The sequence below is a fragment of the Corvus cornix genome, chromosome 2 (genome assembly GCF_000738735.6).
Source record: "Corvus cornix cornix isolate S_Up_H32 chromosome 2, ASM73873v5, whole genome shotgun sequence".
Taxonomy (NCBI): domain Eukaryota; kingdom Metazoa; phylum Chordata; class Aves; order Passeriformes; family Corvidae; genus Corvus; species Corvus cornix.
The window spans coordinates 65,152,764-65,172,066 of NC_046333.1; the positions used below are offsets into that span (position 1 = coordinate 65,152,764).

Here is a 19,303-nt window from a genome sequence, read left to right on the forward strand (position 1 = left end):
TAAGAGCTGGGCAGTGTAAGGCAGATCCAGCAAAGTCCCCACATACCCATTTAATTCCAGGATAAATAAACATGTGCTGAGGTCACCCCCAAGTTATAGCAGCGTGGGAGCCAGAGGGATGTCGGCAGGTCAGGCCGTGGGGTCAGGGAAGATGACCCCACTGTAGTCCCTGGTACAGTCCCATTAATCTCAGCAGCTCCTGGGCAGCTAAAATTTAAACCCTTGCATAAGTAGTTTGCTGAACTGGTGCCAGAAAGATCAGTGTCTTACAGGACTGAGCCCATTAATTCTTACTCTCTGAGAAGTAAGGGGGGGAGCAGATGAGCCAGAAAACTAAACAGCTTCAGACTGTTTGATCCAACTAGAAGGGCAAATTCCAAAGTTGAGGAAACCTCACAGGCTTTGTAAAAAAGACAAAGGGACTTGAGGGTTTTCATGCCACAACCATGCTTGGGACTGTGGCAACCATAACTTTGCATGGATGGAGGATATTTTTGCACAGCAAAACAAGCCAAGACATTATTCATCATGCTGATTTGTAGGCACAAATTATGCGTATCACAAGCGTGAAATGCAGCCTCTTATTTAAAACTTGAGAAAAACTTTCCTAACGCTAATTTTTTTCTCAATCTCCTACTGAAGAACAAAGTGCTCAGGAGAACAGGCAGCCAGGAGACACACTCATTCCCTGAGTGCCACTAAACTTCTTTAACACATACAGATGATAACAAGTATACTAAAAACAAGAATAAAAATGTGACTCAAACAGAAGTAATATACTTCCAAAACAAGTCTCTCAACCACATGGGTTTCTCCCAGTGGGGAGAGGCTGTGAGAACAAACAGGTGACACTTTTTAGTTATGTCACTTAACTGCATTCCTGGAAAGCACTCGGAGCTGCTGCTGGTGGGGATGATGCCATAAGACCCTCTGCAGAACACAAACACTGCACTTCAGTTAAGGCTTTCACAATGGTGTAGCTGGAAACATTATTTTTTCCCCAGGGCTTTAGGCACTGGATTCTTTCAGGAGCCATTTAATTATCTCATTTTATTTCTGCTCAATCTGTATAGGAAAGCTTAGTAAAAGGACTGTTCATTTTTACAAGATTCCTCAGGGAAACCTCAAGACAAAATAGCAGTAATTTCTTCCACATATAACTCACCAAGAAAAATAGCAGTGAAAATAAAGGGGTAATAACCAAAAAGGGAAGATTATCTTTTAAAAGCAATTGCTTAATACCAAGGCACAGTGAATACATTTAATGTCATAAACATTGGTTTACTTAGGGAAGACATGAGGAAATGTCAGAAGCAAAGAGACTCTTACAGCTAAATTGAAATTAAGACTGGCAAGCGTAAGAGGAGAGGGGAGGGAGGGAGAAAGAGGATCCCACTAGTGGGAGTCCCATGGTCCTGATGAAGACTTGATAGCTGTATCCCAGCTGTGTGTTTCCTGCTGGTCGGGCTGCCACCACTTGCTAACCTGGTGGTCTTACTGGCTTTTTTTCTCCTTAGAGGGAGAGAGCTGAGGCAGAGACCTATAGATAAATACACACATCTGTCCCTTGTGTGAACTTGGTTGCAGAGAGGAGACAAGTTATAAAGTCCTGCTCCCCTGAGCACGTGAGGGTTTTATTTCCTCTGCTCTGAAATGTCCAACATTGCTGATCCCCAGGGTCTTGACCCAAGCAGCCCTGCCTCTGTCCTCTGGCTACACTCCTGACTGATGACACCTTCTTTCTTCCAAGCACAAGGACACAGGCATTTCAGGGCTCTGCCTGCCACTGGCAGTCCCTTCCTTGCAGGACTGTCCCTATGCCCCAGCTGAGAGCTCAGTGTTGCTGCCTGGGGAACTTGACCAGGGCCCCTGCCAAGCCTGGGAGGTGCTACCTTCCGCTGGAGAAGAGGAAACCCCATCCAGCAGTTGTCAGTATATTTTCTGACAATAGATCTTTCCTTACGCCTCCACAACCAAGGTATAATCTATGTTCTTAAACTGAATAAGAGACCACAGTGCCCAGGGCTGCAAAACAGCATAGTATTTTCTTGTCTATATTTGTTCTGAACCTTCTGGGCCCTGAAACTTCAAACACTCACTGATGTTGCTGAATTTTACTTTAGTAGCAGCGAGTTGCCCCTTGCACTTGATGTACACCTGATTTTATGGCTTGTGATTGATGTGGAACCATTCCCCCAGTTGATGACATTGATTGCAGTGGGTGAAGCACATAAATCATGGCAGGTTTCAGTCTTGGACTTTAGGATAGAAACTATCCCCTAGAAAATGTGTTGAAAATACTCAGTTGGGTCCACCTCTCAGCTGAGGATATTGGTGACACTGGGTGCCTGGAGAGCAGTCATGGCTCAGTGTCCAGCACATATCCCTGCAGGTAGATTAGTCCCTCCCCTGCACCAGGCAACCAGCCAGACACTGGGATCTTAAAAGCAAACTCCATTCCCATAAATTCATATGCCTATAAATTTTATAGTCATGGGGAGCATTAGGACTCTCTGCTCCATCTTTTGCTTAACTGGAGCCAAAGAGGCTCATTCAATAAATTCTGTGCCAAGCTTAGAAGTTGTGATTGAGCCATGGAGAAAGCTATCCAAATATTGACATAAGAAAAGAATGGGGAACATCCCATATTAAACTGTTTTCATATTGGCTATGTATTCTCATTTCCTTTCTATTTTTGTAACAACTCACATGTTTCACTTAAGCTTCTACCTTCAGGTCTTTGTTGCTTCTTTATTCTTTGCCAGATTGAATAATTTTTTCCACCTCCCCTCCCTCAGAAAAAAAAAAAAAAAACAACCAAAAACCAAAACCAAAACCAAAAAAGAAAAAGCCCTTGTTTGGGCTTTCATAGCTTGGTTTTCCAAGCTGCCGTCACTTCTCTCTGCTGTTCCATGAGCAGGCTACTATTTTGTTGCTACAAGCTGATTTCTCTTCTACTACCTACCATTTTATTTTAGTGTTAGAAGCCCTGGAGAGCTTAAATAGAGCCTCTTGAAGGAGAGACAGCAGCCTTTTAGACTGTATGAGAATTTTTGTGATGGTTGTTCCTACAGGTGACCCTGGCACAACAGATCGGCACATAGATGTTTACCTCAGCTGAGGCTCCGGTGCTCTGCTACCAAGGCCATGTTTTTGCCATAATAATAGTGCCTTTGAATAATTAAATTACAGAGTTGGATTAACTCAGAGCAAATGCTGATCCCAGAGTTATACTGTACTGACTGGACTAGTGGAGCTGTGTTTGGGCATTCAGGCATTAGGTCTTCCTTATTTGATAGTAATTCTCTTCATAGGGTTGTTCTCTCTAATTTTTTACAAGGCAGAACTCTTGGGGAAGGAGAAAGGGAAAGCAATTATGAGAGAAACATATATTATTCAAAAAGAAAAGCCTGGGGCATGATTGCTTTTACAGCAGGCAGCTGCAAGATCCCATACATAACCAATAGCAATACAAAGCCCCTTCCTTGTGGTGCGGCAGATGAGGTTAGCAAAGGCTTCGAGGAAGACTCAGGAATTTGGTGGGTATCAAACAGACCTGGGGATGTTCTTTCACAGTTGTTATGGCCATATCTGTCAGGCTCACACTGGCTCAAGAATGCACAAATTTCTGCTGGACAGAAGAGAGAAAAGCAGGTGGAAAGAGAGATACCAGGCAGAACTTGTCTTCCTTGCCTTATAAAAACACTGAATGTGTGAGAAAGACCCACTTCGAAAGCATAGGAAAATTGATGGAAAATGGGAACAAGGAGGTAGGAAATAGTACTCTCTTAGCTGGACAGAGTCCTTGACAAAGAAAATCAGGCTATTGCCACCTCCCAAAGCAGCAGCAATCCTGGGCCCGCCCATCATTGCTTTTCCCAAAATCTTCTCCCATGCAGAGACAACTTAGCTCTCTGTGAACCCAAACCAAAGCAGATTGATAGCTCCACTTCTCGTGCTCAAATCACTACCACAAGAATTAGAGATCTGACTTGATGTTTATCACAAATAGATATTAAATGTGAAACTTAGTGTAAAGCAAGCAGCTGAAGTCAGAGCACAAGAATAATACTTGCTACACATTGTGGCAGAAAAATCTGCTCATGTCAGCCTCTGTCCTACTCCTTTCCTCTGAGAGACCACTGTGCCAATGAAAAATTTGTCCATCCAGAGCCAGCAGTTATCTTGCTGCCTTCTCTTCTTTCCATAGTCTGCCTCTCTGCTTAAGAGCTCCTCTCACAATCTACACAAATTTCTCACCACTAAGCCCAGTTTATATCCCATTTCCAATCTTTAAGTGTTTTCACACGGACAGGTATCTGCTTCAGGCTTCTTGCCTTACCCAAGCCCTCAACCTCATCAATTTTGGGGCAATTCCTCACCATGCTGTTCACATCTTCTATGAGATCAGGTAACAATGGTGCTCTCTTTCCCTCATTCTTTATCCTCACCCTCCCCTTGCTTCTTTTTTGGCATAGCTGACACTATATGGTGCTTCTCAAACTGGGAATCTGGTCTCTTCAGTGTCTGGATTATCCCTGAAATGACTGGAGAAGAGGAGGTTCTACAGACTCCTTTTGGCTTGCATAAAAAAAAGGGACAGCATTCTACTTTTCCTCCTGCCGATTTGTAAAATAGAGCCATTAGTTTTCTGTATCATTATCCTGCCTGACTTAATGAGCCATTCTTCTCAAACACTTCACATTAACATGTTTATGTATTTGCTTGCCTGGCTGGGTTCTTAATAGCGTGCCTTTGGTTCAGGTGCTCCCTGAACAGGGAGCACAGGCTGCTCTGCCAGGCTGCAGGAAGCCCTCCATTCACTGCAGCTGTGTGCCCAAATTATGCTCTGTGATTGACTGCTTTTGGGGCAATTGCTCAACAGTAATAAGAAGAACTTAGATAAATTGATATTTTTCTACAGAACCCATTCACACTGTGCCTTGGAGAGACTGGAATCAGTCTCAGCAGGATATCTTAATCTAGACTCTACTCCTAAATAATCCTCCTGCTAGGATCTTCAGATAATACTGCAGAAACAAAACTGCTAACCTAGAATGTGGCTACGGAGGCTGATGCAGGGGGTACCAATAGGTTTGGGGGATAACCCTAAAAGTAAAACCATTTTAAACAAGATTGGTAAGCCAATCCCATCCTTGCCAGAAAAGTGGTGTCTGATCTGACTTATTGACTCTGGCAAAGCCTCTTTCCAATGTCTGGCTTATTTCTTTGACAGATGTTAGACAATCTACACCTGCAGAGCTTTTCTTCTCTCTTTTACCCCTGTGCTGGGTAAACTGGAGTTTTGACTGAGGTAGCAGCCACAAGAAGGCAGGCAGTGAGAGTAAGCCTATCTACCATACCTACATGGTTGAAAGCTTCCTGCGAAATTGGATTAGCACTTAAATGTTGTGTGACAGAGCTTTATGTTCCAGGTTTTGTAAATGTTCTCAAGGAAAAAGGAAAAAAATCACTCCTCAAACTCTGTATCATTTGGGGACAATTATAGCATTGCCAGATTAATTACAGTGTTTCTACAATGCTCTCCTCTGATTCCACTATTAGAACCCGGCAGAAATCAGAGTCTGTTTTGACCTTTATTCAGAGCCTCCTGTTAAAGTGACTTTCACAACAGAACTCAATTTGTCACATTTTATTTGTACTTTAATTTTATTATTAACAGATTAATGAAGCTGGTAATGGGTTTCCCGATGCTCCCTTTGGAAATGTGAACTGTGTCCCTTCCTTACATCAATCTGCCGTCAGCAGATGAAGTGCCTTTGCAAAATGCTATTAACAGTTACCAGAAGCAATTAGTCAAAATAGCAAGTCAGCTTCAAAAGGAGAGACTTCAGATTCCCTCAGTGCGTTAGGAAAAGCGCATTAGTAGGATTTAGTCTCTCCAGCAGCCACAAGCTTTAGGCCCTGCAGTAGGTGTCTGGGTTAATGACACATAGAAATGCGAATGTATCAGACTTTAATTTGCTTGAAGGAGCAATGCCAGGTTAAAAAAAAAAACAAAGAAAAGAAAATCACTTTCCGGTGTCAGTAACAGCAATCCCCATTGTGCCAGAAATGCCCATGCTCTGTTGTAAGGTACTGTCTCTGCGCCAGCCTTAAAAATCCATGAGCGAAATCCTGGCCCTCCTGAAGGCAGCAGGAGACTGCTTGTGACAATGCTGAGGCCAGGCTTTGTCTTCTTTGTCTTAACTTTCTGGCCTAAACAAATATTTGAAAAGTATTTCACATCACCCTCCAAAGCACTAAATTCCACGCCCTTCTCAGACAGCTCTCTTTTTTGTGCTGTGTAATTGCTAGTGAGACACATGCAGCTTCCAGCTCCCCTTACCCCCCTGGGAAGTGGTGGTTTGGCATGATCATTATTCTGACAGCTTTACTGTCTGGTCAGTATTTCACAAGGAGGGGCAACCCTGCACATGGCAGAGGGGGTTGGAATTAGATGATCTTTAAAGTCCCTTCCAACCCAAGTCATTGTCTGATTCGATGGGGCTGACAAGATTGCATTACCATGCACATCCAGAACATAAGATGTGCTAAGTAAGTAGTCCCTTGTAGGAGGAAGGGAGAGTCTGAACCCTTTTGAGGAACAAGGTAGCACTGGATAAAAAGCCAGTAGTCCCTAGCTCCTTCATCACTGCCCTGGATGAACTGACAGGGAGGAATCTGGGGGAGGTGAAGCATCTGGTATAATGACCTACATGCTCAGCAAAGTTTCAAGCATATGCTGTGGTATTCCTACTGCTTTCCAGATTGGACATACCAGCAATTGCCCCCCTCCTCTTTCAAATGCTGGAAAACTATGCCATCCATCATTATTTCCAGTGCATTTCTAAGTACATGTGTATTACATACACTGGTCCAATTAAAAGGGGAAGGTCACAAAAACAACAGAAATTCCACTGATACTGAAAATAAAAAAGATTATCCATTTGTCCTCAGGAATGGGCAGTGAGGTTTCTGTTTCTATGCTGAAGGTTAATATTTTTCATGTCATTTGGCCACTGTTCCTTCAAACCCAGTCCCACCTCTGCTGCATGGTTGCAGTGGCCCTGACGGCTGCCCAAGCTGCATCAAGGGGCAAACTTTGGGCTCAATTCACATGCCTCTCACAACCCTGCTATATGCTGATGCTCCCACAATGGAGGTTTTTTTTTGGAGGCAAAGAACAACTCAGTACCAGACCCTGAGGACATTTTTCCTCAAACAGCTGAATCCCACCCAGGGACTTGGACAAACTATAGTCTGGATAAAAACCATCACCCTTTATTTTGCCAATTTAATCATTTTTTGCAAATTTAATCATTGATTAAGAATATGCAGATCTAATGATTTTGCTGAGTGTTTGCAGAGTGTATTCCTGATGGATGTTCTTTCCTCCACTGCCTTCAAGTGAGTATTCACAGTGCCTAAGGTTAAAACGGTTTATTTTGCCCTCCAAGTGCAGAAGGATACTAGAAGAATTAGAAGTCCAGGACTAAAAATAAACCTGGCACAGTTCAGTCTAAGATATAAGAGCAGCACATCCCATCTTCCTTTTACATCAGCTTAATGACAGCAAAAGGACTGTCCTCTGGTCCCTCAGTCAGCTCATTCCACTGATTGGAGGAAGAGCTTCCTGAAAAAACACAATGTATTGTTTAAATGTTCCCATAAAAATGGCCTTCTGACTATCCAAACACATTGTCTGTCGTCATAGATCAAGCATGGCTCTTACTCTTAAACATAAGGATTAAAAGGCGTCCATTAAAAGGACAGTTTAAAATTCTATTTTAAAAAAAGCTCAGAAGCTTAAAAGACTAATTATTTGTGTAATCTTCAAGATCAAACGTTGCTGAAATAAAGACTTTAACTCTTTCATCAGATAAAACCTGTGTGCAAAGATTGCAAGGGGAGAAGAGACTATTAAGATAACCTAGTTTGACCTCATGACCTCAGGTTTTGACATTTCACTGGTACAGGACCCTTTCAGTTGTTCATGTAGCTAAATGGAAAATTGAATAAAACCATGGAGGATGCAACAGACTACATAAACTTGAAAAAACAGACCACAGGTTTTCATGTTCCTTTAATTTTTGTGTTTGTAGGCAAGGCTCAGTGCTTAAAGGGGTAGTCCCAAGTCCTCCACTGATGCAGTTGGTGCAGGTCTTGCTGAAGCTCACAGATGTCATTTTTCATCAGATGAGGATCTAGCCTGAGGAGTTCCCAACTGCAAGGGAGAACTAAGTAAGTACAAAAGTGCAAATACTTAGAAAGGACAATTTGCAGAAGTCTCTGGGTAAACTACATTCCCAAAGTCTCTCTCCATTTTCTTCTTTTTGTCCTACTTTTTATGACAAGTGCTTAGGTTTGTGTTCACCATGCCAGTTTTCTACAGGACAGGAGGGAGAAGCTGGGACACATTTCTTTGTGTGTGTCTTTTCTAATCTGTTTGAGCTGTCTGATGTCTTCATATCTAATACATTCGGGATCTTTGATCGAGTTGGAGGATGTCTCAAGGAGTTATGAAAACAGGATATCCACAGGGGAGCCAGTTGCCCAGTCCAGCAGAATTAATCAGCATTAGCAGTGTGAGCTCTTGCTCTGAAACACTGTAAATAAGAAAAGCATCATGGATCATTATAGGTATGGGAATAAACAAAGAGGGAAACAAAATTTAAACCCGTAAGTGCCAAAAATGATTTCTGCACCACCCACTTGATTTTTTGGTGGAGCAAAACTGTCTGGTGTCCAGATGAAAACATGACTTCTGTTTTGCAAAGAGGCACTGTTTCAACATTTGCTTCTGTTCTGGCACCTAGACTGTTTTTGCAAACCAGGGACACACCTAACACTGGGTAACAGGTCTGAAATACAAGAGCTGCCTTCCCGTGCCCAAACAGCCCAACAGCCTGGTTACAATGCCGTGCTCTCCCTGGCTTGCTCTGTCTTGCAGCTTGGTTTATCTTTCCCTCTCTCTTCTCTCCTGGCCTTGTTTCTGCCAGCAAGTGCCTGGCCAGAGCACAGGAGCTTGGAGCAGCCTCCTGGGAAGGAGGTGTAACTAATGGAGGTGACCTCTCACCCAGGGAGCTGAGGGACATTGCCTCCCTTGTTGTGTAGTCTCTGGCTGATGAGGAGGGAGCTGGTGCAGCACTAGAGGATGGTGACTGAACCTTCCCTGGCACCTCTTGGGCTGAGTGGCAGAGACTGCCACCACTGCAGTGTCGGTAGCTGAGTGTACAAGAAATGGGCATCACCATCTCCTCCTCCTCCTCATGCTCGTGTTCAGGATGAAGCCCTTGTGATTGGGTTACAAAGGATACGGTCACTCTGGACATAGTATTCCTGAAAGATACTACCTTGTTAGATCCTGTGCAGAAGAGCTGGGTGCCAGAAGGGCAGCTGCTCGCTGGGGAATGTTTGAGGATTACCAGAATCAGAAGCTGTAGTAATTTTCTGTTCAAACAGGGAATTTTGGCTTCTTGTCAAAATTCCTTCTGATTTGTCAAAAATTTTTGTCAAAAGATGCCTTTTAATTCTTCATTTTGACTTGATCTGCTTTGATCATAAGGGATGGGAAAGGCTAAGTGTCAAGATGATGGCTTTCTACTCAGGTGTCTCAGGTCTGGGTAGGTGCTGTTCATAGAATCATGTTTGAGCTGGAAGGGATCTTTTAAAGGTCATCTATTCTAACCGCCCTGCAACGATGACAAACTCCTTTTTAAAAATTTGCACCTGTGTGAGGCCCAGCACTGAGCAAAATCCCTATTGGTGCACCTTGTCCCTGTGCTCCTGGGAGGTGGGTGGATGTTCTCAGTGATGCTCCCTCCACACTGTGTCTCTCACTGCATGTTTACGTCCAGGGATCACTCCTGCGTTCCACAGGCACTCTGTGAAAAGCCCTTCATGAAAGAGGGGCTACAATGGGGATGAGTCCTGTGCCAACAAGTGGGCTCTGAACTCACTTCCATGTCTGCCACTGGAGCAGGAAGATGACGGGGTGGCAAATGGCTCCTAGGGGTCAGTGATTTCAACCAAGAGCTTATTACTCATTATACAACATGGAACTGTCACCTGTGTCAAATGCTGTCCTTCTCAGAAGGAGGAATCCAACTCTGGGGTGTTTAGGTACCAACACCAAAACACTTTAGACCTGAATAACCTGCAAATGGAACTTCTGAAGCCCAAAAGGATGTTGTAACTGCCTAAACTCAACAAAAAGAGGAAATGCTGGGGGCATTTGACTTTACAAACAGCCTTCAGCTGGCCTGTTTCCAGCACAAATGCCTCACGCATGGTAATGGATTTCAAATACACTAAAGAGCACAGCCACAAAACCAAACAAGCCTTAACATTTGACCTTATTGGGGAAAACAAGCCTGCAATTACCAAAGAAAACTAAGCATGCCTAGATAATTGACTCATCTTAGAACTCTAAGTTTTGTTTCCATGACTGAACCATAGGAATGTAAAGCCTTGCCATCTTTCAGCTAGCATGGTTTCCTTAGATCTCATGGAATATCTGAAAATCACCAGTCACCTCCTAACATTTTGAATAGTCTGTTCAGTATAAAGAGGAGAAATGTACAAACAAATATAAATGGCAACACCACCTTTTTTTTTTTTAACATTCCTGGAACAAAACATGAACATCAAATCAATGCATTACGGGCTGTTACACCCTTGTTGCTGTATGCTTATCCACCCACGGACATTCCACATAAAATTACTTAATAATCAATTTGAAGTACTTTAAAGTAGCTTGTTTTCATCTAAAGTCAGTAACAGAATCAGCAGTCCAGTGTCTAGACCTAAGACAGTGGTCTCATCTTCAAAGATGTAAGCCAGAGATGGTGTTAAGTCTTTGGTGTATCATTTAAAGACCATCTGTAAGTGCTGAGACTACTTACAGGGAAAGGAAATTTCCCTAAGACATGGGAAGACAATTCTAGCCATGTTTTTTTTTTTAGTCATTCATAATGTAACAATTAGAGACTGGCCAGAAGTCACCTAAGATGGGTGACATGGTTTGTATTAAAAACCAGGAAAGCAAGGAAAGGATTCCCTACTATGGGATGGTCATACTGGTCTCAGAGGAACTTTCCATAGGAACTGAAGCAGTGGCCCATCAGATAAGTCAGCTGAAGGTATCTTGAGTGAGCACTCTCAATTGTGGATTGTTTGGTTTCCATGGCTCTTGGCAAGTCACTTGTGATAAAACTGAGGATTTTAAATTTTGTTTTCATGAAACTGTCCCAATGTTAAACACATTTGAAGGGCAGTTTACAGGTTTAAACTACAGTGTTTATGAAAGCTTAGTGAGGATTATCTTGCAAAAAATGAGGACTTCTGGGGTAAGTTATATAGTGATAAATTAATTTTATATTCTGCTTAACCACATGTCAGTAAACTCAAGGTGAGATAAATCTGTTAAGAAACCATACAGAATGTTTAGCTAAGTGTAGAGCATGGTATGTCTTTGTTTCATGGTACATCTGTGGCTTAGAGGTGGGCCATACTGTGTTCAGCCTACGTAGGTTATCTGAGATGAAATGCATGTGATGGGCACTTGAATTTGTAAGCAAAACACTGCTATCAGACTTTCTGGCAGGGGACTGGCTGATACGGAGCAACTGTGGGCTGTTCTAGCCTCAGGGCACAATTTACAGCAATCTGAAGCTCAGAAAGAAAGGCACAAAAGTGTGCACAGCAGCAGTAACCAGTGCAGGGCAGAGCACCCCTGGACCTATGAAGTTAGCTTTATTTCAGCTGTGGTCCAGAAGCTGGGAGTTGCATCTGGGGATGTAATGCTACAGTCAAGAGATCTGAGGCCAGGTACATTGAATGTGTCTGTCTCTCGTTTATTTCTTGACCTAAGAAGTGACAGGTAGGCCATGCTGTAGCTTATTAAAGCCCCAGCAGGAAACACAGACACATTTAATAGAGTTCATGTTCCAAAGCCATTTTTATTATTATATGGACACACTGCCTCCAAAATCAGGTACCCACATCCCCAGCAAACATCATGCAATGAGGAACCAAGTGAGGCCTGAGCTGAAAGAGCCACAGGCCACTGGTCGTTTCTTTTTCTAGTGAGCGCTTTTGGCAGATCACAGGGAAGCATCTGCACGGGTCGCACAGAAGCTGACCATGCCATGTCTGTGCTCTGGCTGTATTTGTAGCCAGCCTTTAGCTGGCACCTGCTTGCACCCTCCTGATGGGAATAGGTTGCGAGAAGATGCCAGAGTGTGCCTGGATACACTGAGAAGCAACACTTGTTCTGGCCTTTTAACGTTTAAACAGCTGTGCTGGATTTGCCAGAGGGTGTCTGACAGATTTGTTAAAAATTGATCCCTGAGTAAACAGCCCAGTGTTATTTACTCCAATTCAGCTGTGATAATTCACACCATCTGAAGAGCAGCCTAATGCTGCACTGGCAGGTCTCTGAGGTGTTTGCTACTGCTTTGAACAGAAGGATCCTTGTGGCAGGGGGAATGTGATTTCCCAATCACTCATGACTCTAGACAAGACAATAAAGATACAATATAATTTAAAACAAAAGGAATTAATTCAGAATGAAAATGTAATTGCTAATGCAGTGGTCACAGGCTTGTGCTGATGCAGGACACCCCTGTGTGCTGACACGTATATAGATGTTGGTTACAAGCACTAACAGACGAGAGGTACAGAGTTTAACTTTCTCTCAGGTCTTTCTTCCTTGTTCCTGTTGCTCAAGCTGTAGAGGCACCTCAAGGAATATCCATTTGGAAACATCCTAGAGGGAAGGGAAACAGTGTAATATTCAGGACCACAGTCTTCTAGAAAACTGTGATTTCCTCCAACCTTGGTTTGAACATTATATATATCTGCAACTACCTGCCAATAGTAGAGTTCCTGCCTCAAATGTGGCTTATCTGCTTTGCCTGGGTAAGTGATGATTCAGTATCTGTCCTCAGATCTCTTGACCTGCAGCTTTACATTCCCAGAAGCAACTCCCATCTTCTGGGCCTTATGGCTGAATCAGTGCCCATTCTCTTGGTCCTTTCTCCCTACTGTCCTGATATGAACTTACCCAAATGATATGTCTTAACATTCCTCTTTATGACATATCTGTTCTCATGTCATTCTTACTCTTCAAGATATGCTTCCATCTCTTGCCCTTGATGTCTTCAAAACACCTAGAATAGAAAAGACAGATGTAGATCACCCAATTCACCAAGCTGAATTTTCTGTTAAATTGGAGACTTCCTGGAATTAATCCTGAACAGAATATGAGAGCACAACAAATTGCTCCTCAAGTATGTATTTAAGATGTGTATACAGTAAATCTCTGGAGTTTAGTAAAATCAGGACTTAGGGGCATGTGCAACAGCAATTTCTTACCTACTGCTGCCTTATAAAAATCAGAGAAATGGTGGTAAGTTGTGATGGCATTCAAAATTCTGGAGATAGTTTTATTTTGCTGTAAAGCTATCTGATTCTGTCATCTTTTTTTGGTCACGCTTTAGACAAATATGCTCAAATTAATTATCATAGTTCTATTTTACTGTTAGGTGTCCATTTCAAAGGAGCTAAAACTAATGCAAAATTTCCCAAGTTCATTAACTGCAAACCATCACCTGATTCTACTCGAAAAAGCTTCAGGCTCTCAAAGCACATGTAACACAGCAATATTTCAGTTCTACCTTTGGCTGGTTGGGGTAATCTCACATAGATATAAATGATAATGATACAAGACACATTGACACCACGCTTATAAAAAGAACATACAAACACACAGTGACACTTCACACAGGGGTTGCACAAAAGACACTCACAAATTTGAAGTCCGGCACTGTGGGGAGCTGAGGACTCTTAACTCTCATTAGGTTCAATGTGAGTTGAGAGTGCTTGGTGGTTCGGGTGCTCAGGCCCTCAGCGAGGCTCTGCACATTCATGTCAGATGGGAGTAATTTCTCCTTCCTACTGTGTGTGTTTCTAATTGCAGGATTACTACAATTGCCTGATAATCACAAGTAATAGAAATGACTTTCTGGTACTGAAATGCTCTTTCTGAAAGTTAATAAAGCTCATTCAACATCGCCTACAGTTTTACAACACACTGTAATGGAATAATGTAATGAGCACAATGTGAGTACAGTTCAAAAGCCAGTGTAAAGTTAAAAATGGATCTAGGATAGTGCTGCTCTTGAATATGAGCAGTGTAAGGTATGAATTACTTCCTTGAGATGGATACAGGAGTTAATCTGTGAACAATGCAGCCCAGCTCACATTCAAGTTCACTCCCTTTTTTTTTCCAGATTTGCTTCCCATCCTTTTCTTCCAGTCGTTTTATATGTGCTCATCCTTGTTAATTCCATAAAGGTGATCATGCTTTTAATTTACAACTTCCAGTTTCCTACTGGAATTTTGTTATTAAAGGGGTTATAAAAACTTCTGTAACAATGTGATAAAAGGACACAGCAGGAAACCAACTCTACTTAAAAATTACAGCATGAATCCCATGTCAATTTGAAACTTCTAGGAATGTGTAGCCCTGTAAATTGTCAGAAGTGTCTCCTGCCATAATTGGAACACCTCAACAATCCAGTGATAATTCTACATTGTTTTCACTATGTGCAAACAGAGGAATGGTAAATTTCATTATGCCAGGATCCATCCATTCTTTGTATGCCCACAGTGACAGGTTTGTTGTTAAAACAGCCATATTAGCTGTGTGTGTCAGACTTCTAGTCCCTTTTTCTTTCTCTGCATGAGTAACACACAGTTGTATTTAGGGAGAAAATGGCTTTGTCTACCTGTAAATGAAGATCACCTGAAACACAGTCTTGTAAGAGGTTGATGGTAATCAGTAATGCCAAACCCTCATTACAGCAGTGGCATTTTCACCAACTGTATGGCAGATTTTGCAATTAACACACAAAGAATTATTCCTTTCTTGTGTAACAACATTTTAATGTCAGTAAAAAGTGGTTTTATAGTTCAAGATTACAAAAAAAAAATATTTCATCTTGACCCTTTTGCCATTTTCCCCCAGGCAAGTCTTCAAATTTTAGTTAGGAAAAAACCACAAGGTGGATGGATGCTTGCTCTATGGAAAGCTGAGGGACTCCCTCCCCACTCTGCAATTGCCAGATGTTTAGAAATGGAAGATTTTTCTCCAAGTAAAGCCTGATGAGTTGCTCTCTCTCCCATGGCAGGTGAAACCACAGGGGCTTTTACCACCACCAGATCCTTTCAAGCTGAACCAGCTGGAAGGGCACTGAAAGGAATGAGTTAAGCACCTCTCCAACTACCGGGCTGCATCAAGAAGGCACAACATAAGCAATGGTAAAGTCAGTAAACAAAATTTTACTGTAATATTTTGTAACACAGATACTGTATTTCTCTTTGAAGTGTAAAGCTACCGTCTTACACAAGAAAGATGGACAGACCCTTTTCCAAGACTAATATGGATACAATAAATATGGAGTTTTACATACTAGATCTGTACACAGAAACTTTGTCCCACAGCCATAAAAATTTACATTTAACAGTGCAACATATAATTTAATCCTTTATTTATCTGACATAGGATGTTTACTTACTAAACACAAGCAACTACCTGGTTTTAATATACATATTTTATATATATATATTTTATATATATATATTCAACAATCTGTACAGGTTTCTAAACATAAAACTCCAAAAGGCACAATCGTCTATACAACATGTACAAAAATGGCTGGAGCTGACAAGAAACAACAATTATTGGTCAAGAGTTCATGATTGCACGAAGATTAGTAATGGGTTTGTGTCAGAAAAATGTGCTTTAAGGAAAGGAAGGTTTGCAAAGAAACCTGCAAGTGTTATTAAAAAAACCCAAAAAACCCTAAAAATAAGAACACAATGAAAAACAAAAACTAGGTTGCTATTACAAGTCTATCCTCATCGTCACTGCTGCCATCGCTAAACTGCACCGTGTTTTGCCGCCGGGGGGGGGCGGCTGGCCTGGGTACCTGTCTGTCCGGGGTGACAGTTCGGTGGACTGGGGACTTGGTTAACATGTTGGGATTCACCTTGGAGCGGGGCTCTGCCGGGGCAGCCCTCTTCACTTGGAGAGCAGGGAGGTCACGCTTTGGCTTGCTGGGGTTTGCGAGGTCAGTCTTTTCAGGATCAGCTTTCCCCGGGCCAATGGGGTTGGTCAGCGGGGTGGGCTCGGGATGGCTCTTCCCACTGTACCGCTGGCCGCCAGCCACCGCCTGAGGAGAAGCACCCCGGCTGGCCTGGCCAGCCTCGGCTGCGGGGAAGCCAACAGGAGCTGGCTCCAGCTGGACCTCGCCGGCTTTGGAGCCTGCGGCGGGTGCCTCGGAGGCTCCGTGCCCCTCGGTGCTGGCGGGGCTGACGGAGGGGATGAGGGTTGGCAGGGCGATGTTGAGGATCTGCAGGCCAGGAAGGTGTCCCTGCGGGCTGGGGGTGCCCTGCGGGGCCGCACCAGCTGTCAGCACCTGGAGGCCCACGGCGTTGAGGGTAATTCCTGGAGGGCGAATCTGCGGGGCGATGTTGGTGTTTGCCAGGCCCAGGATGTTCACTGTCTCCATGCCCAGCGGTGGCAGAGGCTGCAGGTTGGGTGTGCCAAGCCCCTGAATGCCCGGCACGCTCACCTGGCCGATGGGAATGCATGGCACCACGCTGTTCACCTCGGCGACTCCCACGGGATTTGCGGTGGTGCCAGCAGCTGTGCCACCTGTCTCACCAAGGGCGCTGGTAGTTCTGTGAATCACGCTCACAGCTGGGATAGTGAGCTGCACTGGCCCTGCCTGGATGGGAACAAAGGTGGAGTAGGTGGCCAGGCCGGCAGGGACCACCTGGATGCCCCCGACCGGCACCATGCCATAGGGAGCCTTGGCTTGCCGCTGTGAGTGCAGGGGCAGGTGGCTGAAGAGGTGAGTCTGTGCAGCCCTCGGCTCAGCAGCCGGTTTCTCCTCCAGGGTTTCAGTGTAGGGTGACGGCGCTGTCGTCTGCATGCTGTGGTCTGCTGGCGAGGATGGGGAGCTGATGGAGGGCGTGCTCTGGGAGAGAACAACACAGGCGTGTTAATGTGGCAGCCACGGCTGCCCTTCAGTGGCACAAAAACACAAGGGAGCTGGGAGTGCTTCCCATGCCCCCTTTTAAGAAAGAACAACAACAAAATGGTTTGTAGTATATAGTGCTCAGCTTGAACAATGAACTGATTTCCTTCCTTTCTTTTTCCAACTCCTTCCTCACCCACTAATTGAATTTTCCTCTCCTAATTACCCTTGCTTAATTTCTCTCAAACACTAATGCTCAAAAACATTGCTGAATATCTTTTGCATGTGTGCTTTAAGTGGCGAGAATGCTTTGGAGAACTGTTCTATGTGGAAATTGCCTCAGGCACGAAGGTTAAATAAGCATAAGCTGGCATTTTTGATGCACCAAGTTCCTCTCCTGAAGGCATTACAGCCTCTGGCAGGCAGAGGCAGCATCATGGCACATTTGTCATAGGTGCTTCTAATGTGGCAGACAGGGTACGCAGTGACAAGAGATGGCTGACAACTACAGCTCCTGCAGAGGTGGAGGTGACGGCTGGATACTGGAGTGAGACGTGGGATCCACATCCTATTGCTGCCTCAGCTCACCGTGATTTATTCGGTGCACACACCTGGACTTACAATCCTATTTCTATCCTCCCTTTTCTTCTCCTACAGCCTGTTACTGACCAAGGCTTGCAACTCCTTTCCTAGAACCTCCTAGAACGAGTAGTCTGAAAGTGCAATTGCGATCTCTCTCTCTCGTTTTAGGCATTTTCATCACACACGTACTGGTGCAACCTTACTTAGTTTATACAGTCCTAACTCTCAAAAATTCTCTAGAGCAGGCACAAAACTGAAAAACAGAAAAAAATGCTTTGGAAATCTGCTGGTAGAAAATGTATTGGCAAAGGGAGAATATGATTAACTGGCTATGCAGTGCCGACCTGTCTAAATGAGAAGATGGGTGTGAGAAAGAAGCCAACATCCTTCTCAGAACTGACACCTCACAAGAAATCCTGATAAACTGGTATGGGTGCTTTCGAAGGAACGTACAACAGCCTTCCTGAGCTGTGTTGACTCCTCGGCTTGATTGCAAGAACTGGGATCCACAGCCATTCACAATAGGAACGGACTGTAGATTAACCACTGGAGACACAAGGCTGATGCTTCTTTTGGTCTGGGAAAGGAAAAGAAAATCTGGAAAGGAATTACTGCCTTGTACTACTTATGTGCCTTCTTTTTTTTGAAAAATGTATTAATGTAGACAATTATTAAAGCTATATAAATGAACACCGTTCAACATTTTTAATTGCGTGAATATTTACTTAAGGCTTCAGTGGTTCTATTTAATGAGGGAGTAAACTCAGTCAAATGTCCTTCTGGTATCCATTGGCAACAATGGAACCTAAACTCCAAATAGGAACACCCTACCCATTTTATGGCAGGTATATACAGTGATCAGAGATCATTTTATTCTCTGTCACACTACAAACTCGCTCCAATTTCCATTTGCCACATGAACTCACAGTTCTTACAAACACGGTTGAGCCTGTGTCAAACAATGCAATGCAGCAATAATTTTTACTGTTTCTCCTTGTCAACAGTTTGCTACCTTAAACTTCGCAAAAAAATAAATCCAGTAGTATAAATTTTCAAAGAAAAAACCAAGCCACTAAGTACTTAAAACAGACTGAAATTTTTTCTATTTATGCTTTTGAAAATTATCTGCTACTTTTTTTCTATAACTGCACGCGAAGTTAGGTTTACGCTTGGACTTGATCTCAAGATTTTTTTCCAACCACAATGATTATATGGTACAATGTAGTATTTCTAAATATTGTACTCATCATGGAGAAGGCAGTGCTCTGATTACACCTTTAATTAAACTATTCTGCATTTTATTTTTCTGAGCAATATTCTGAAAAGCACGAATGCCTTCATGGTCTGTAGTAAGAATTCAAAACTACCAAAAGATATCTTTAGGGTCAGCTAGGTAAGGGACTTGTACTGTCCCCATCACAGTCCATTAAAGCCACCGCTTTAATGAACAGAAAAGGGCTCAACACCTGCTGCTTCCCTCTGTGATTTCTTGGGCACAATTTTAAAAGAGAACAGTTGCCAAAATTACTGAACGCTCCCACAGCCCTGTACACAGACTGATCTCACCTTTCTGCACACCGCTTTGAAAAGCCGGGTGTCTAGCATGTGCATGGGCAAAATTCGTCCTTTTCTGATTAAAATCTTCTTTCAGCTTGGAGAAAAGCTGAGAG

The 19,303-nt window shown here is 43.3% G+C and overlaps 1 protein-coding gene and 1 long non-coding RNA gene across 10 annotated transcripts in view; one reads left to right on the top strand and one right to left on the bottom strand.

The window, feature by feature from the left end:
- Positions 1-19,303, top strand: part of LOC120409736 — a 54,379-nt gene that overhangs the window by 20,902 nt on the left and 14,174 nt on the right. For 2 of the 3 annotated variants that reach the window (XR_005601509.1, XR_005601510.1), the window contains 2 exons: positions 8,106-8,244; positions 15,198-15,481. This is a non-coding gene — a long non-coding RNA (uncharacterized LOC120409736). Of the gene's footprint in view, positions 1-8,105; positions 8,245-15,197; positions 15,482-19,303 lie in introns of those variants that run through there. The other variant, XR_005601511.1, reaches the window with a different exon arrangement.
- The window catches only part of HIVEP1 (HIVEP zinc finger 1), a 128,701-nt gene continuing 117,467 nt past the window's right edge, over positions 8,070-19,303 (bottom strand). For 5 of the 7 annotated variants that reach the window (XM_039549714.1, XM_039549717.1, XM_039549716.1 and 2 more), the window contains one exon: positions 15,903-17,051. In XM_039549714.1, coding sequence (XP_039405648.1) covers positions 15,903-17,051 — 1,149 coding nt within the window. Of the gene's footprint in view, positions 8,610-13,069; positions 13,176-15,328; positions 17,052-19,303 lie in introns of those variants that run through there. The other 2 variants (XM_039549719.1, XM_039549713.1) reach the window with 2 other exon arrangements.